This window comes from Nuphar pumila, chromosome 16, assembly GCF_984573655.1.
Source record: "Nuphar pumila chromosome 16, dmNupPumi1.hap1.1, whole genome shotgun sequence".
Taxonomy (NCBI): domain Eukaryota; kingdom Viridiplantae; phylum Streptophyta; class Magnoliopsida; order Nymphaeales; family Nymphaeaceae; genus Nuphar; species Nuphar pumila.
Genome location: NC_143264.1, coordinates 86,150,804 through 86,171,728, shown reverse-complemented (window position 1 = coordinate 86,171,728; position 20,925 = coordinate 86,150,804). Strand labels below are relative to the sequence as shown.

Sequence of the window (20,925 nt, the reverse complement as noted above, 5' to 3'; positions counted from 1 at the left end):
TGCACTGGGAGGCTATGGGCTTTCTGCTATTTCTTATCATTTTCTCCATTATTCATTCCCAATTCTGGTAGACCTATGAAAATACAAAATCTATGACGGGATTTTGTGTTTTCCATTTTTTCACGAGGAATTCCAGTTTCCTTGGAAAAGCAATATGTGGATCTGTTGACACAGCCAATTAACGAGGCAAACACTGGTCCTTGTACAAATGACTACTAAGATATTGTGGCTCATATGCTTCCACTTGATTTAGGACTCGCCAGATTTGGACCAACTCTCCCTTTCCAGTTTTCCTCTTTTTCTTTTACAGGTTGGCAAGAGAGGAAGGGGGGATGGTTAGAGACAAAGGGGAAAGGGTAGCACCCTTCATTTTCTTTTATTAAAAAACAAATTTATTATAATTTATATTAAATTTATTGGATATGGATCTTGATTCAATCCAAACCCACAACATTCTCTCTCTCTCTCTCTCTCTCTCTCTATATATATATATATATATATATATATATATATATATATATATATATTGTAAAAATATCTTCATAGTTGTGCACTACAAGCACATAACTCCACAAAGAGATACGTGTACAAAGACGCACCAAGAACACTAGAACAAAAAGTACACAAAGGTACAAAGAGAACACTTGAAATGCAAAAGATTGAATCTATTGAGCAAAGGTGAGCACAAAGGCTCCCACAAGAATGAATACAATAGAGGGGATACACCCCTATTTATAATACAAGAGGAGACCAAAAGGAGGGGGCACCTACTAGATGTTGGAGCCCCTCCAACGGTTAGAAATATAACCGTTGGAGGGGGGTCCAACGTCTCCCCCTCCTTTGACTTTTAGTCAAAAAGGTAAAAAGGAAAAAGAGAAGGAAAAAGGAAGAAAGAAAAGAAAAGAAAAGGGAAAAGAGAAAAGAAGAAAAGGAGAAAAAGAAAAAGGAAAAGGAAGAAAAGTTACATGCACATTCATAAGTATGAATATGCGTAAAATAGAAAATGATAGAAATGCCCCTGGGGCCACATAAAGAAATATATATATATATATAATAGTAGATACATATGCATATATATTGAAAGGGGGTATCATTGGACCCCCTTTCGTCAGACGAAAGTCAGACGTGCGGTTTCGTGCTGTGCATCCAAAAAAAATTGGGTTTTGGGCTTTAGCAGAGGTTCCTGACCACCGCTAAAGACCAAAGTTCCGCCCAGGTCTTTAGCAGCGGTCAAGACCGTCACTAAAGACCAAAAATGCAAAAAAATCATCGGATTTTTTAGGTTTATGATGATACACCCTACTCTCTCTCTCTCTCTCTATATATATATATATGTGTGTGTGTGTGTGTGTGTGTGGTGTGTGTGTGTGTGTGTGTGTGTGTGTGTGTGTGTGTGCGCGCGCGCGCACACACGTACCACCGTACCTGTATTTTTCAAAATTGGCATGTTGTACCCTTCGTACCTCTACCCAAACCCATACCCACAGCCAAGTCGAGCAAGTGTTTTTAAAGGAAAGGTATTCCCCTGGGGAATAACATAATGAATAGTGTGCACTAAAGAAAAGAACCTTGTAAACAATAGGACAAAAACAAATGCAAATGTCTAACTTATGATGCAATACGGTATATACATTCATGAAACAGCGTATACAATTTAGAAAAGATCATTGAGTGGTCAATATAACTATGTGTTGCAAATTATTTTCATTTTAGTGCTTTAGTGACTGGATATTTTAAAAACCCATACTATTGCAGTATAATATGCAGGAAACACACTTAAAATTGGCTGTAACAAATACCATGAAGGAAATGTCAAGAACCATTTCTAAAAGCATTAATGAGTCATACCTAGGTGCTGATGGAGTTTAATGTCAACTGATTTGATGATTGATGATAATCTAGTAAGTTCTGATTGAACTCCTATAGAAGTTCTGGTGCTCCTAAAATTTCCTCGCTTTGTTGTTCCCAAATAGAAAACCATTGATTGTAAGTACAGAGAATAAATATGAACAAATCAAATGCACAAAATATCATCATGCTTGCCAATAAGAATTCCTATATCTAAATTGAAACAACTAAGGTAAATGACAATTAACAATCAGTAACAAAATTGACAAGTTCATATAGCATTCATCTAAATCAAGATTAATTTGGATAGTTTAAAAGCACCAGCCATAGAAACTGTAGCAACAATGAGAACACAACATAATCATGTGCTCTTGTTCAAATATGAAACTATCAACAGACAACCGTTCTGCGCCACCATGGCTGCCAAAAGCAGGAATAAATGAAAACTTCTAAAAAACCAAGAACTCAAAATAACATATTTAAATGACTGAGTAAGCAACTAATAACCTGTGTTAAGCTATGTCACAGGGACATGCCAAAACCCAGGCATGTCCCACATGGGGCAGAAAGAGAGAGAGAGAGAGAGAGAGAGAGAGAGAGAGAGAGAGAGAGAGAGAGAGAGAGAGAGAGAGAGAGAGAGAGAGAGAGAGAGAGAGATCCCCGTGTTCTACAACCTGATAAGGGTTAGGGCATGCTCAGAGAGAGAGAGAGAGTATGAAGTGATGACTTCACATCTGACTCGAGCAAACAAGAGTTCCAGGAAATTTTCAACATCCAACCATCAGAACTCAAGTTCAAATGTAAGTTTCTCACTTCCTTCCCCTTCTTCAAACTCAAAAGTCATCAACTTAGTTTCCCATTTCTTTAACATAATATCAGAAACTCATCCACAATTTTTTACACATTTTATTAATTTGGTTCCAACTCATAGCTACTCAATGCGCTTATTTGCTTCCATTTAGCCAGAAAGATTGGTGGTCTTCATGATGAGTTTAGTAGAATTAAGCATATCTTTTTCCTTTGAATCAGATTTCTATTTGTTGTTTACTGAATGGTTTCATTGTGCTATAAGGTTACTGTTCCACATGTTGAATTTGAAGTTGGCATGTGATAGTCTTCTGATAAGCTTTTGCCTTCTTATGAACTGATCGTGAAGTTGAATCGAAGTGAACTTTTTGTTGCATTTAGTTAATAAGACAAATCGCTTTCCTTATACTGGAGATTGTTTGACCAGATACAGTATGGGGTTTCTCTTTGAATATACTAGCAACGGCTACCTGAATTCCACCTTTCATCTACCAAGGTTAAAAAAGTTGATCCAAAGATGTAGTGTGTGGCCAAACAGGGGTGCTCTTATGCGAAGGAGCACTTTTGGTGTTACTGGTGATGAGTGGTTCTTTCATTTCATGTGATATAACATCATACATACATAGACAGACAAACATGTTCTCATGTCCTAGTTTCCAAAATGCTGGATCCATATATAGACACACACACACACACACACACGTGCATGTCCTCGTGTCCTAGTTTTTTCAAAATTCTCAAATCCATATTCTGTACTCAAGTTGTCTCCATTTCCGTGTGAAATAGCTATTAAGTAGCTACCAGAAGCAACATGAAAAAGAGCCACATCATTTCACAGTACCAATACTATTCAAAGAAAAGAAAACAGATGTTAAAGCAGTGCACCCCTCACAAGATGATGAGAACAAGTATGTGTCTATATAGGTAAGAGGCCACTCTCACCTTTGGTTTGAAGAATCAAAGGTTCAAAAAAAACCCACTGGTGGTGGAAAGAATGTGCTTGTCTTTGTTTGATGCACTGACGGTATTCTACTTGTTAATAGTACTTTGCGAATCTAAAGAATCTTTTCAAAATGGTTAGGTCTACTTCTAAAATTTACTGAAATATCCTCTTGCTAACTAATATGAGGTACCAAAATAGAATTCAAAAATTGAAGAGGGTCAAAAGACATGTCTATTCCCCACCAAAGATTATCGATACTAAGAACACTTTGTACGCAACATATGCATGTATCACAGATAGATACAAGCATGAACGCACATACACAATGAGATAACCTAAAATAGATATCCCTGTACTTTAGATTTTACAACGCTGCCAGTTTCCACCTCAGTCCAGCATCATGACAGTAAAAAATCTTAGGCCAGGTATCTTAGCAAGGGCAATCCAGTGCCATACTATAAATTATGCTTGTTTTGATGTCCTATTGTACACATATTAGGTGCACGGGCCAGTAATTTTATTTTTAATTACTAACCAGAGGATATGAATGCTTTGAACCTCACACTGAGGACATGGCATTGGATAGAAATGATTGGAGGAGAAGGATTCATGTGGAAGACCCAGAATGATTTTCTTTTTGGGTTCATATCGCCGACCCCAATTGTTTTGGGATGAAGGAGTAGTTGTTGTTGTTGTTGTTGTACTAACCAGAGGCATTTTTGCAATTTTATCATTTTGGATATATAGAAAAGAATACAAAAGGCATGATCCTATGTTAAAGTGTGTGCTATTCAGTTGTCCCCAACACTCATTCCTCACATCTCCTATTATCTTTTTCTTCCTCTTGCTTTTTTAAAATCAAAATTTATATGGTGTGAGAGCAACCAGATTGGATCATGCCTGGATAGGTCCAATCTGTCCCTTTCACATTTTTCTGTTTTCAAATACACTTTTATTCTTTCCTTTTGGTTCTCAACCCTACACTGCTTTAGTATGAGATGCCTCTGTAAGAGTTCCAAAGATACTCATGCTGCTTTGGCTGTTGGTATAGTCTATAGACTATTTGTCTTCATGAGGATGTGGTCAAAGAAACCCTTCTTGAGGGAAATGCTATGCAAGAATGCCAAATCACTAGTACATCATCTTGCCTATATACATATCATAGTCACCTGTTGTGAAAATATTGTGTATATATTTATACCTAACTGATATACGTATATTTATACAATATACATATATCAGGGGTATTTTGGTCATTTAATAATATGTAATTTAGTACAGTCCAATAGAGACTGTAAAGTCTTTTTTGTTTTCTTTATTTTTGTTTTTTTATCATGTAAATTCAAAAGGACTGTTGGGGAGACAGTCCAACGACTGTTGGACTGCCTCCCTTCAAGGCATGTGAGCTAAGTCACAGGGATTTGGCCAACCAGGTGTCTGCACCCGCGTCAACGCGACGCGATGCAGGTGCGGGTGCAGCACCTGGTGCGGTCAACCTGACCCTGGGTGCGGTCAACATGCCCAGGGTCAAAAATGTTCAACGTTTGGACTTTAAAAAAAAAGGAAGCCCGATAAAAAAGGGCTGACAGGAGGATTAGGGTAAATTTTTTTTGCCCTAATCCTCCCGATGACTCCTTCAGATCTCTCCTCCCGACCTTGACTGTACGATGACCCGACCCTGGCGCCGGATACAACCGGACCCCGACGCCGACAACGACCAATCTCCCTACCCCGACTCCGACAATGACCTTGAGCGACATTGTCCGGTACGCATTCTCTCTCATTTAGATGATGCAAAATCTGTATTTTAAGATGACGCAATTTATAAGGGTGGTGTTAAAGAGATTTGGGCCTGTGACTTAGATTTGGTTTTATCGGTAGCTTTTGGGTATGCAAATCAGATGGATTCAGGTCGTTTTTGAGTTAGTAAGCCTTTGAATGTGATTTGGGTGCCTAATATTAAGATTCAAGTGAGTTCTATTGATGGTTTGGGTGTTTTGAATTGATTTGATGATATTGTGATAATTGTTTTTTTATTTCATTAGTGTTACTGTTGTTAAAAGTTAAAAATTATATATATATATATATATATATATATATATATATATATATATAATTTTTTATATTTTTGCCGCACCCCTGCACCCAAGTTTTTCGAAAGTACCGCACCCTCGCACCCGCACCCGCACCCATGTGACATAGCATGTGAGGCTCTACAAATAGAGCTTCACCCCTCTATGTAAAATTATATTATTAAGATTCGAAACGAGGAGATACGTAAGAAGGTAGGCGTTGCATCCATTGAAAATAAGATGAGAGAGAATCATTTACAGTGGTTTGGACATATTCGGCGAAGGCCTAATGATGCTCCAGTTAGAAGGATGGAGAAATGGGAAAATATATTAGTTAAAAGAGGTCAGGGTAGGCCTAAGAAGACTTGGATGGAGATGATAGGAAAGGATATGAATGCTTTGAACCTCACCGAGGACATGGCATTGGATAAAAATGATTGGAGGAGAAGGATTCATGTGGAAGACCCAGAATGATTTTCTTTTTTGGTTCATATCGCCGACCCCAATTGTTTTGGTATGAAGGCGTAGTTGTTGTTGTTGTATATTGTGCTCTTGTGGATTTTGTGCCTTTGTGTTCTTGTGGAATTCGTGCTTTTGTATATCTCTTTTATGAGATTGTCATCGGTCCATTAGAGACCATAGTATATTTGTGCACTTGTGTAGCCCTTCGTTGGCATTGTGATTGTGCACTCTTATTTCATTACATGGTATCAAAGCTAGGCTCTTGAAGTGGTGAAAGCTATCTTGGGATTGCGCTCTTTGTGGTGGTGATCTTCAAACTTTAGTCCTCAAACATAAGTCTTTTTCATTATGGGAGAAAGATTTTGTCTTCGTCATCTCCTACAAGCTCAACAAAAACAACTATTTGATGTGGGCAACCGCTATGAAAAATATCATCAAAGGTAAAAAGCTTTGGGGTTTGTTAGTGGAACCACTAATAAACCTAAACTTAAATTAACAAAAAAAGGAGATAAAGTCGAAGCCCTATCCGAAGAAGCAAAAGAAAAAGTTTTGCAAGAATATCAAAACAAGTTGGAGAATTGGGAAGCTAGCACTGCTCAAATTCTCTCATGATTCATGAATACCATGGAGTTCAAGATCGCCACCAACATCATCAAATTTAAAAGGATATGTGATGCATGGATCTTCCTAAAGAGTACCTTCATTCAAAAAGATATGGCTAGGCTATATTATCTTTAAGACCAGGTACGTAATACCAAACAAGGAGATAAAAGTGTAAGAGACTTTTATGGTATTTTATCTCCTATTTGGGATGAACTAGCTATGTTAGAACCAAAATAGAAGGGTTCAGCTATTGAAATGAGAAAATTACAAGTTGAAAAAGAAAACATTCTCATTTTTTCTTTATGGTCTTCGACCGGAATTTGAGCAAGTTAGGTCCTCCTTGCTTCATAGGAATTTGACCCCTTCTATAAGTGAAGCTCTTGCTCAAATTTATCAAGAAGAAACTAGACTTGGAATGCACAAGTCTAATGATGAAGTTCTTGCCGTATCAAAACCACAAAAATTTGTAAAAACTTATAAACCACCTCACGTTGAAAGAAAATTCAATAGAGAAGAACATAATGGGGGAGGATACTGGGGTAAAATTACTTGTCATCATTCTAAAGAACTAGGGCATATAAGACCGGATTGTCCCAAGCTCAATAAAGTGGTCGTCGTAAGTGAAGAACCTCAAGAATCAAAGAAAGGGAGAAACTTCAATGATTTAACAATTGCCCAAATAGCGAAGGTCATCTTACAAATTCTTAAAGCCACTCCTACATCCGGCGCCGCCATCTCCTCTTCTTCTCCTCCGGGTAAGTCTTCTTGGATTTTGGATTCGGCAACCTCTTTTTGTTAAAATGTAAAATATACATATATAATAATAATATTATTATTATTAAAAATCATGGGTTCTGTCATTCAATCACAAGAATGAATAAAGAATAGAGAGAACATGGTGGCTGCAGAAAATTCCAATTAGGGTCTGCGATATCTGACTTAACATTATATATAGGCTGGTACAAATATTAGGGTACAAAAATACCCATTACACAACAAGCTAAATTATAATAGGCCATTAATGAACATGTGACTAAATAAACTCAAGCTAGGTCTGGATCCGAAATCCAAACCCAGTCGTAAATGACGACTCATTTTCATCCTCCCTCAAGTTGTATATAGTTTTGAACCATGAACAACTTGCCTTTAACATCCAAAACCGGTCCTTGATAAGCCCTTTTGTAAACAAGTCAACAACTTGATCAGCAGTTCGAACGAATTCAGGTTCAATTTCCTTCTCTTCGACCTTCTGTCTTACAAAATGTTGATCAATTTCAATATGCTTGGCACGACTGTGGTAGATACGATTAAACGACATATTGATGGCACTTTGATTGTCACATAAGAGAATACATCTAGATATGGATTCCCCTACTTCTGTCAACAGGTGTCTAATCCAGGTTACTTCGGTTGTAACAGCTGCCATTGATCTATATTTAGCTTATGTGCTGGACTTGGCAATGACTCTCTGTTTCCTACTGCTCCAAGAGACAAGATTTAGGCCAATGAAAACATAATATCTTGAGACTGACCTGCGCTCATCTGGATCTCCTGCCCAGTCTGCATCTGTGTAAGCAAGAAGTTCATGCATGTGATGCCCATTCATACTCTTTCTGTACAGAAGACCATCCCCAATAGTTCTCTTCAAATATCGAAGAATGCGTTTAACATCTTCCATATGCCCAATATGTGGTTCATGCATGAATTGAGATACCTGATTGACTGAATAGACAATATCAGGGTGAGTGAATGTGAGATATTGAAGCATCCCTACTATCCTACGATACCCTGTAGGGTCCTCATACAGATCTCTATCTTGGAAGTTGAGTTTGTGATGAAGTACACTAGGTGTGCTTAGAGGCTTGCAATCTTTCATACCTGCCTTGCTGAGAACATCAATGGTATAATTATGTTGGGTGAGTGGCATGCCTTCAGTAGTCCTGTCAACTTTTACTCCAAGAGAATATCGCAATTTACCAAGATCCTTCATCTTGAACCTGTCGTTCAGGAGTTCTTTGACCTGCTCAATATGTTCATTAGAGTTACCTCTAATGATAATGTCATCTACATATATCAATAACAGGGTAACATTATCTTTGCATTTGAATATGAAAAGAGAGCGATAAAGAAGAGACCGATTAAAGCCATATTTCTCTACTTCAAGAGAAAAATTGTCAAACCAAGATCGAGATGCCTGCTTCAAATCATATATAGCTCTTTTTAACCTGCACACATATTCTTTGGAGTTTCCTTTTGTGTACCCTGTGGGCTGCTCCATGTACACTTCTTCCTTCAGAGTTCCATAAAGAAATGCATTTTTCACATCCAGTTGACTGATAGTTCATTGATGCTCAATAGCCAATGATAGTATGATGCAGATAGTGCCCATTTTCACAACCAGACTAAAAGTCTCATCGTAGTTTTGTCATTGCTCCTGTGTGAAGCCCTCGGCAACCAGTCTAGCCTTATATCACTCAATAGTATCATTCAGTTTATACTTTATTTTATACACCTTCTTTGACCCAACCACATTCCGATCGTGTGGTCTGGGAACAATATCCCAAGCGCCACATTCATGAAGAGCCTTCATTTCTTCATTCATAGCTTCAATCCATCTCTTAGAATTTGTTGCTTGATAAAATGTTGTGGGTTGATCTTCCTTACGTAAAGAGGTTAAGAAGAGTTAGAAATCCATCAAAAAATTCTCATAACTAACCCACCTATCAATAGGATGTCGAGAGCGAGTAGATCTTCTGGGAGCAGAGAAATCAACAGAAGAAGAATTCATCTCCTTATCAGAGTTGGGGAGGGTCTCTTTCTCACGTCGAGAGTAAATAATGTCTTTATACCTTTAGGGAGCCAAGAGTGGTTCTTAAATCACATTGTCCTGAGTCTTTTGGGCAATATCAAACATGTTTCCCTCATCTCTTTGATAAAATTCTGAAGGACAAACATCATCAACGCAAGAAAAGAGATCATAATTCAACCAGGGGTGATAAACTTCAATTTCAGGAGAAGTGTTAGCATTGTGGTCAAAATTTAATTCATCAAATACAACATTCCTCGATATTTTGATTTGATTACTCACGTGATCATAACATTTGTACCCTTTATAATCATCAGCGTACCCCATAAATCTACACTTCAAGGCCATTGTGAATTTGTGAGCCATTGTGGGTAGTGCCTTTGTGCACAAGTGTTCTTATTGTGCCTTTGTGCATACTTCATTCAACAAGAACTTAGTGTCTTGATCATAGTGTCTCTCTTGAAGACACTTTTACATGGTATCAGAGCAAGGTTACTATTGAAGGAGACCGGTTGCAACTTCATTCCATCGTGTGCCTCGAAAGTCGTGCACATACATATCTCTTGGATTTTAGCGTAAAGACTCCTTTTAATATATATTGTGAGATTCATATATCTTTTTTTCTTTTATAGGGGGAAAAAGGCTCCCATTTCTCTCTTGGGTTTAAACTCAATGATTTAAATTATGGGCCGGTAATATGGAAGCCCATGTCAAGGGTAAGGGGTTTTGGGGATATGTTCAAGGTTCAATACCAGAACCGAAACAAAAAATTACGTCAGTGGAAAAAGGAGAAATAAAAATTCTTGAAGAAGAAGAAAGAATTAAGGCACTTGAAGACTATAGTAAGAAACATGAGGAATGGGAGATGAAAAATTTCAAAATCCTATCATGGATCTTCTCTTCCGTAGAAACAAGAATTAATACTAACATCATCAAATTCGAAAAAGCTTCTCAAGCATGACAATATCTTGAAAAAATGTACACTTCAAGGGATTTGTCTCACAATTATTATCTTAAAAAAAGGGCCTTGATCCTACAACAAAGCGATGTTATAGTCCAACAAACTGATGAAAGCAATGTTAAAGAATGTTGTTTCTTAAAAGGAATCTTTTAAAAAATATATGTATGCAGAAAAGGAAGTCAAACACCACTAATGTTGAACCACATCAGCCATGGTTAAATGTTGAACTGATTAACAACATTACTGAAGAAAGGATGATACATGAAGTTCATGAAAAGCGCAAAAAACAGAAATAAAGTAGCCAGGAACCAAAACAGAAATGTGAAACATGTTGGGAAACGGAAATGGAAAATGGGACCTTCTACAGTTCATGTGAAACGGGAAATGTGATATATATTTAAATTTATATTTATATTTATATATGTATGTGTGTGTCGCAAAAGTGCAAATATTGACAATAAGCATGAAGAATATTATAAGTATACACATACTCCTTTGCTAATATTATAAGAACTAGTAAGAATTAATAAATTTATTTTTTATAAAAAATATGGTTACATTGACTACAACTATAAACCCATTATAAAGTTGGTTATATTTTATATAAATGAGTGCATAATCAGCTTTTAACAAAATATTAAATATCTTAAATAAAATATTTAATTGCAACATAGGTTTAAATGGAATCAAGAAATAAGAAAAAATAAGGCATTTACATTAATTTTTGAAATTTCTCAATTTCATACAATACATTGCATTCTTCATTATATTAAAAATATATATAATTTAGTTTTTAAATAAGTAATTAAATTTTTTAATAACATGTGTATCTCAAGTTTTTAATGAAAAGGAAACTTCTTATTTAAGAAAAGCACACAAGAAACATACAAAAAACATGTTTCTCAAATAAGGGAAACAAGTTTCTTATATAAAGTAACTAGGTTTTCCATGTGATGTGAAAAAAAATTCTTAATCAATGGGAAACAAGTTTCCCATGCGCTTTTAGAAGTTTTCCTTAAGTTTTGAAAACACTCAGTTTCTGGTTTTGGAAACAGATTCCCAGGAAATGAGTTTCCCACAAGTAAATAGAATTTCCAGTAACCCTGAACAGAATACAGAAGTAGAATGCCAACCACAGGACCAGCATGGTAAAATTGAAAAGCAACCACAAATTGGCATCGATAGAGGCTATAAAAAAATGGGCAGAGTATCATTGATAGGAGTGATGGAGAAAGACCGAACCAGAATGACAAAATGGAAGTGCATTGGGTAAGCAATAAGAGATTTAGGAACACAATCCTGTAGCAGAACCACTCTAAGGAGTTCAAGCCAGGTTCAATATCCAACTGATAGATTAGTGAAATACAAGAATTCTTGCATTGAAGTATTAACACTAGCTTTGTATTGACAGGAACACTTGGTGATGGATTAATACATACAGGAAGTAGTCACTTTTTAACATTTATCAGAGTAAAAGCTTTGAGAATTTGATTAATCCACCTTGAAATCAAGAAAAACAAAGGAACATTTGGAAGTGGGGGATGCAAAACAATTTTTCCCAAAAACAGACTATAACCACTACAATCAAAACTATAGATCAAACAGAATATCGACACAATAAACTAAAATGTGTTTCACTATTAGATGCACATAAGACAAGGCTATATAACACAATAAAAAGAAAAGAACAATGGCGAAGCATCAAAATCAAGAGACATGTTAATCAGGGTACACAAAGTAAACAGATACCAGTCTACGCATAAGTCGCTCAAAGCACCAAAAAGCATCTGCTTCATTCCCAAAAAGAACCACCATTGGAGAGCAAATATCACTCATCCCTGCTCAATAATGTTTCATTAACCAAATTAGCGTATCAAGATAATAGTGAATCATCAATACAAAATGAGATGGCTTTGATGCCCAACTTTAGACCTCTTTTCAACTTTGAAGTTTGAACCTATAAAGCAACAATACATATTACCGGTTGCCCACCTTGACAATATCCAACATCCTTATCTACCCATGCATAGATTGCCAAAATGTCTGAAAGCTTTGCTTGATTTTCTTGACTCTCATAAAATACAAGCATCCGGTCTGTGCGAACAACATCCAGACCTGTCCATGCTGAACTAGGTAAGCATGATGTGAACAGATAAGTTTCCGTGAACATTAACTTGAATAGTTCATTTCTAAGAAATGTAGCACACCATAAATATTCTCCATAAAAAAAAGATTTTATCAGTATTCCTCATTCACATAAAGAATAGGACAGTAGCATTTGAAATCTAGGAGATGCAGTGAGACTTTCATGTTTAAATGAAAGGAAGTACTGAAGAGCACACACATACATGTCCACTAGCAAAGAAACTTGCAGAAAAGCAAACCAGATCTATCTGTCCTCTTCAACACAAAAAAAAATGCAACTTCTGGTCCCGAATAATGTAACTTCACTTTTGTTTTACTTGCTCTTGAACTTGATAAAAAAGAAGGAACACCAGGCTTGAACACAAACGAGGATAATACATCAAAAAAATTATATAGTAATGCATGAACTTAATATCGCAAAGTTCCACCTTGCTTGAAGGTTGTTTCAAGTAAGATGGCCACAGAAAGCCACCAACCAAGCAAAGGGAATGGCTCTAAGTGAAGTTCCACATGCACATATGGTTTTCCGGGAGATGGGAAGGGAACTCAATTAGAAATTTATATCATGGCCTCATTGTGAAACACTGATTCTTTTTTCTCAATCCAGACAATAGCCTTCTACCAAAGGTCCAAAGGCATCACGGTGTTATTTTCAAGTCATCTTTCAGGCCCCCTTGAAAGGCCATCCGCCATCTATTCCCACTAGACACATTCATTAAACATGCATGATGCAACTGATATTAACCATGCAAGACACTAACTTGCCAAAGTTCCCAAAATGGGATATTAAAAAAGATATGGATGCCTCCAAAACTAAACCTGTGCTGTCACCAACACAACAATCAATAAATTCAAAATCTTGGATATTGATTGTGCCTTGAATAGAATCTCGTTTCCAATTTAAGAGGGAAAACACAAAAAGTAGAATCAAGTATCCATCTAGCAAGAAGGCCATATCATACACCAAAGAATGAAACACTGACTCATCTTCCCCCAAATTCAATTTCTGAAGCACTGCCACATCATGTATTTTAGATGCGCCAGAGTTCCAATATAAGTAGCATCTATCTCCATCATTCATGAGGAAGCTGTTAAGAATACTCACTGTTTGTATATGGATCTGGATCTAGATCTGGATCTAGATCTGGATCCAGATCCATAATGTAACATGTCACACACATAAATATAAGAAAAGACGTTGTCCTTTCTAATCCACATGTCTTCTCTCTTTTGCTTTCTTTGTTTTCTTCCTTTCTTGTCTGTTTATTGTGCAAGAACAGATCTTCGGAGAATTTTCACACGGTATAGCACCCTGAAAAGAGGTAAACCTCATTGATCTTGGCTATTCTTTCTTCACTTCGCCTTCAAATCCTTCTCTTTCTTCAACCCTAAATTCCTTTTTTCTTTCTCTTCGAATCATATCTGACGTGATTTCTTTTGTGTCATGTTCAAATATGATCAAATTTGATTATCAATAACAGATCTGATAAGATCCTAGCCGAATTTGATCTTCTCCTTTCTCTTTACAAAATTTGATCCTCCTTCCTCTTTGCAAGACCTCTCCTGGGTCGATTTCAAAAAAAAATCGATCAGACTTCTTTTTCAAAATTGTTTCCTTCTGTCTGGTTTTGAATAAAAAAAAACTAATCACATCCAATCAGTCTGACGTGATCTTGATTAAAAAAAACATCACCATTAGTTGATGCGATTTTTTTCTGTTTCCAAACACATCGTATCACTTTTGACATGTATCCTCATTGCTGAACTCTGGTCTGACCAAAGCAAAAATAACGCAGATATTATTTAAGGTCAAAAAATATTTCCATTTATTGTTAGACTGATTTTGTGTGCTTCCTTTGTTATTCTTTCATTGATCTCTGAATCTTCTTTTATTTATCGTGCCCTTGCCCGTGCCTGTGCCCATCGGTCTTTTCTTAAAAAAAAAATTATGTCGTCTTGTCAAATGGCTGCTATCAATGCCTATTTTCTTAGTCATTTAGTTGTAGAAAAACTTGACTCTTCCAATTTTATAACCTGAAAGAAGCAGATTATCCCTTACCTTTCCAGCCATGATCTGAAGGGTCACCTTGATGGGATAATCCTTGTGCCTCCAGAATTGGTTTCCCAAACAATTTCAGTGCAGGATGAAAGTGCAGAGAAATCCTCGAAGACCATGGTCAGAAATCCAGATTTTATCGCGTGGCGAAAGAATGATCAGTTGACTGTAGCCTTCATGACAACCACTCTCTCGTAACATTCTTCTACACATCCCATCTGGAGCTCCGGCAAAAGTTCCGTGGGATAATCTACATCAATGGTACGAAGAGATTTTTACTCCACAGATATATCAACTGAAAGCAGATATTAATAGAGGGGATTCGCCTGTAGCTGAGTATCTGGACAGGATTAAGGTTCTAGTGGATCAACTTGTTGTCATCGGATCACCATTGTCAAACAAAGATATATGCGCGAAAACCATCATAGGGCTTGGCCAAGAATATAACATGTTCATTACCGTTTACACTAGCACTACGCCTCGCCTATCTTTTGATAAATTGAAAACCACGCACTTGGAACATGAGGCCATGTTTAATATATCATCATGATTTCAGAAGGAAGAAGTGCATCATGAGGTTATGGCTGCAGCCCAAAATTTCAATCCCTACAGAGGAAGAGGGTGTGGCCGCGGGTGTAATTTTGGTAGACGTGGAGCAGGTATTCTCCCCACACTGAATTCTTCTTCCAATCAAACAACCCTAGTATGTCAGATATGTGGGAAGAAGGACCATTGTTCCAACTGTTATTGGCATTACATTCCTACTTATCGCCGACCTACAATACTGATTCCTCCTCGTTTTTAGCACTTGCAGTTGTTGCCCAACCTCTAACAGGTGCTGGTCTGCATGCTCCAACAAATTTTATTCAGGCTTCTACTCCTACTGGCTCATATCCTCCGTCTATTGTTGGTTCACATGACTTAGTGGTTCTTACTGCTAGCTTTGGTCAATTTAACTTCCAACAACATCATAATCATGTTGAAAATCGTGGGCTGGTATTCAGGTTCCTTCAGGATCCGCTCCTAGCACCCCCTTACACAGCAGGTTTATGGACTCAAGGACAACACACCATGTCACAGGTGATTCAGGTAAACTCTCTCATGTTGAACCTTATCGTGATAATGGGAGTGTGATTACAGGAGATGAAAAACATTACCATATTACTCACATAGGCACAACCATTGTTCCCACAAGTAAAGGATCTCTTTCTTTGCCCAACACTTTCTTTGTTCCTAACATTCATAAAAATCTCATTTTTGTTTCTCAATTTTGCCGTGATACTAATTCATGAGTCTCTTTTTCTCCGTCATCTATTTCTGTGAATGAAATTCACACGAATTAGACACTCGCTAAAAGAAGAAGATATAGAAACTTATATGTCCTAAATGAAGCTCCAAAGCCCATATTCTGTCATTCATTGTTTTCGTCGTCATCAAGTCCAGAAGTTCATCCACAAGTTGATGTTTGGCATCGTAGATTAGGTAATTGCAATTCGAGTTTTCTTGATCTTCTATATAATAAAAGATTAATTAATGTCAAAAGAAAAAATTCTTCTTTTTGCGTTAGTTGTCGTATTTGTAAGAGTCATGAACTTCCCTTTTCAATATCTAATAAGAGAGCTTTTTCTTTTGAGCTTGTTCATTCTGATGTTTGGGGACCTTCTTTAGTTATGTCTCTGTCAAAATGAAAATATTATGTTATTTTTGTGAATGACTTTACTCGTTTCACTTTGATATATTTCTTGAAATCCAAGGATCAAGTGTTTTTTGTTTCCTGTAGATTCAAAGCTCATGTTGAAACTCAATTCTTCAAAAAAAAATTAGCCTTACGAAGTGATGGTGGTGGTGAATACATGTCCAATCAATTCACACAATTTTAATCGATAATAGAATTCAACATGAGTTGAGTTGTCCACGAACTTCTCAATAAAATGGTGTGGTTGAATGCAAACACCGTCATATTGTGGAAATAGCATTAACTATCATGTATGGTGCTAATCTCAAAGCCGGTTTGTGGATGGAAGCCTTTCATACAATCAATGCCTTTGTCCAATCTTGGTGGTGATTCATCATATTCTTTGATGCATGGTTCATATCATAATTACTCTTTGTTGTGTGCATATGGGTGTCGATGTTTTGTTCACATTAATGATTTGTTGCGTCATAAGTTATCTCCTCGGGCAACTATGTGTCAATTCAATGGCTATGACGAGGAGTATATGGGTATTGATGTTTTGATCATGCTGTAAATAAAATTGTTATCTCACGACATGTTTTTCATGAGAATGTATTGTTAAGATATATATATGTATATGTATACATATATATATATATATGTATATATATATATATATATATATATATACTTGTGTAAACCGTATTTCAATCTTTTCCTGTAATAGGTCTCAGGCTGTTAGCCCATTAGGGGGCTGACCTTTTTATTTTTTTACTTTTTTACATTTTTATTTTTTTGTATTTTTATCATTTTTTCAGAATGATGGGACAACTCCATATAGTTGTTGGAGCTACCCCGGCCCAACAGTCATATGGAGCTGCCCCCTTTATCTCCCATTTGTATTATAAATAGGCCTGTGTGGCCTTTGTATTTCTCACTCTTTCAAGAGTGCTTTTATACAATAACAAAGATTATTTGACCTTGTGTGGGTGGTTCGGTTATTCAATCAAGTATTCTACTTGATTGAAGTGTGTTCTTGCATGTTTATTGGATTGAATCCATTTTATTACATGGTATCAGAGCTTTGGTACTCTTAAAGTCCTATTTCGATAAGCTTCAAGAGAAAGGTCATAATAGCATCAAGACGAGGATCATGAGCTCGGCAAAACAACGAATCGTGGATCGTTGCATCCAGAAGCACACCATCTCTCACATCTTGTATTGTTGCTCTTTTTCTCTCTCTTTCCTTCCATCCTCGTTATTGTAAAGAAATGGAGAATGAAAGGGAAGTTATCATCTTCATTCTCGTACGACTCAACGACACAAACTATGTGATGTGTGTGAAAATCTCTATAAAAAGAGACTTTGTGTATAAACACAAAGGGTGCACGAAGGCACAAAGGAGAACTCACAAGTGCACAAAAGTACGGATACACATGCACAAAGGCATGAAAAAATATAACCTTCAATATATGAAATCCCAAAAGGGACTTTACAAAAGCATGAGAAACCTAAAGGGGTTCACCCTTATTTATAAGACCTTGGAGGCATGGGGGGGGGCTCCAATACATAGGTTGGAGCCCCTCCAACGGTTAGAAATCTAACCGTTGGAGGGGGGGCTCCATCCTATGTATTGGGGCTCCCCCCATGTCACATCAAAATTAAAAAAAGAAAAGAACAAAAAAGCAAAATACAAGAAAATAAAAGAATCGAAAAACAAAAATACAACATATTCTCAAATGAGAATGTGTAAAATATGTGAATTTACATAAATACCCTTATCAGGTTTTGAGATATATATTTATATATATATATATATACTTAGATAAATACATATACATATATATATGTATGTATATGTATATGTATATATATATAAAAGAGACACTACATTTTAACACCCCCCTTCAAACTTAGGGTGACAAAATCGATAGTTTGCCAAGAAGGAAGTTAAATCTTGGAGAGCACAGTGCCTTGGTGAAGAAGTCTGTCAGTTGATATTCTGATGTAACGTAAGGAAGGTCAATGATTCTTCTTAAATATTCTTCACGAACATAGCGGCAGTCCATCTCGATATGCTTCTTGCGCTCGTGAAATGTGTGATTTTTGGCAAAGTAGATTGCACTTTTATTATCACAACACAATTTTGTAGGCCCTTGAACTTGAATATTCATATTTTCCAATGAGTTGCGAATCCAAACAATCTCCATGGTGGTAGACGCCATGGCTCTATACTCAGCTTCGGTGGAGGAAATCGATACTTTCTGTTGCTTCTTGCATCTCCAAGAAATTAATGATTCACCTAAAAAAATACAAAAACCAGTGGTGGAGTGACGGTTATTTGGGTCACCTCCTTAATCAGAGTCAGTATAAGCAATTAAACTTAATTCAAAAGAAGAAGATAGAAATACTCCCTTGTTTACTGTACCCTTTATGTATCTGATGATGCGAAGAATGGAGCTCATATGGACTGAAGTAGGTGTATGTTGAAATTGACTAGCAACATGTACTGCATAAGAAATGTCAGACCTAGTAATGCTGAGATACGTTTGAAAGATTTGCAATGCTCAAATTCTTCCACGCGTGAAAGCTGAGAAACAGAGAGAGAAAGAGAGACTGCAGAGAAAACCGATGCCCAAAATTGTATGGGTCGGCTGCTATTCTAATCCCTTTATAATAACATACTAATACAAAGATTAGGGTACTAAAATACCCTTATTACAAGAGAGTAAAGTATACAGTGCCATTAATGAAATGGCAATGATCACGGGTCTGGATCTCCTGACCCGTGACCCGTAACAAGAGATACACTTCTTTTCACCCTCCCTCAAGTTGTGCATGGTCTTGAACCATGAACAACTTGCCTTTTAACATCCATAATCTGTCTTTTGTCAGTCCTTTTGTAAATATATTTGCCACTTGATCTGTAGTTCGTACAAATTCGAGCATAATCTCTTTCTCTTCCACTTTTTGTCTCACAAAATGCTGATCTATTTCAATATGTTTGGCACGACTGTGATGGATTGGATTAAAAGACATACTAATGGCACTCTGGTTGTCACACAAAAGAAGTGATTGAGAGATCGATTCTCCTACTTCTGTCAGTAAATGTCTAATCCAAGTAGCTTCAACAGTGGTGGCTGCCATTGACCTGTATTCAGCCTCTGTACTGGATCTGGCAACAACCTTTTGTTTCTTACTACTCCAAGAAACCAAATTCATCCCAACAAACACACAATAGCCGGATACTGATCTGCGTTCATCTGGATCTCCCGCCCAGTCCGCATCAGAATAAATAGTGATCTCATGTGCATTTTGCCCATTGGTCTTTCTCTTATATAAAAGGCCACCCCCAACAGTTCCCTTCAGATATCGAAGTATCTGTTTAACCGCTTCTATATGCCCTTCACATGGTGCATGCATAAACTGAGATACTTGATTCACAGAGTAAACTATATCAGGGCAAGGAAAAGTGAGGTGTTGTAACATACCCACTATGCTACGATACTGTGTGGGATTTTCATATGGATCTCCATCTTGAGAGTTAAGCCTTTGGTGAAGAACGCTAGGAGTTCCCAAGGGCTTGCAATCTTTCATACCTGCTTTATTGAGAACATTAATGGTATACTTATGTTGAGTGAGAGTCATCTCTTCAGGGGTACTGTCGACTTCAATTATAAGAAAGTATCGTAGTTTACCAAGGTCCTTCATTTTGAACCTCTGATTCAAGAGATGTTTGACTTCTTCAATGTGCTCATTGGAATTACCAGTGATGATAATATCATCTACATATATCAACAACAGAGTAACTGTGTCTTGGTTCTTAAATATAAATAAGGAGTGGTCAAGAAGAGATTTCTTAAAACCATATTTTTGTATTTCAAGAGAAAAACTATCGAACCAAGATCGAGATGCCTGTTTCAATCCATATATCGCCCTTTTTAGTCTGCATACCTTTTTTAGTCTGCATACATATTTTGTAGGATTGCCTTTTGCGTAACCAGTGGGTTGTTCCATGTATATTTCTTCTCTCAAATTTCCATGAAGAAAGGCATTCTTCACATCAAGTTGGCTAATAGTCCATTGATGTTCAATAGCTAAAGAAAGTACGGCTCTGATTGTCCTCGTTTTCACCACTGGACTAAAGGTTTCATCATAGTCCTGTCTTTGCTCCTGTGTAAAACCTTTAGCTACAAGTCTCGCCTTGTATCGCTCTATAGTCCCATCTGGTTTATACTTTATTTTGTACACCCATTCCGAACCAACAACATTTCTGTCAGGTGGTCTTGGTACAACATCCCACGTACCACATTCATGTAGAGCTTCCATTTCCTCATTCATTGCTTCAATCCATCTTCTAGAATTTGATGCTTGGGAGAACGTTGTGGGTTCATCTTCTTTGCTCAAGGCTGTTAGAAAGAGTTGAAAATTTAATGAGAAATTTTCATAACTGACCCCTCTTTCAATTGGATGACGAGAACGAGTGGATCTTCTAGCATCAACGATGTTGGATGTAGAGGATGTGTCCATTTCTAGATTAACTACGG

At 36.9% G+C, this 20,925-nt stretch overlaps 1 protein-coding gene across 1 annotated transcript in view; it reads right to left on the bottom strand.

Moving 5' to 3' along the window:
• LOC149813977 (rab GTPase-activating protein 22-like) overlaps positions 1-20,925 on the bottom strand; it is a 41,137-nt gene that overhangs the window by 4,202 nt on the left and 16,010 nt on the right. Inside the window, exons 5-7 of the mRNA XM_089991253.1 lie at positions 12,495-12,617; positions 12,252-12,340; positions 1,849-1,954 (exon numbers count right to left, since the gene is read on the bottom strand). Coding sequence (XP_089847379.1) covers positions 1,849-1,954; positions 12,252-12,340; positions 12,495-12,617 — 318 coding nt within the window. The remainder of the gene's footprint in view (positions 1-1,848; positions 1,955-12,251; positions 12,341-12,494; positions 12,618-20,925) is intronic.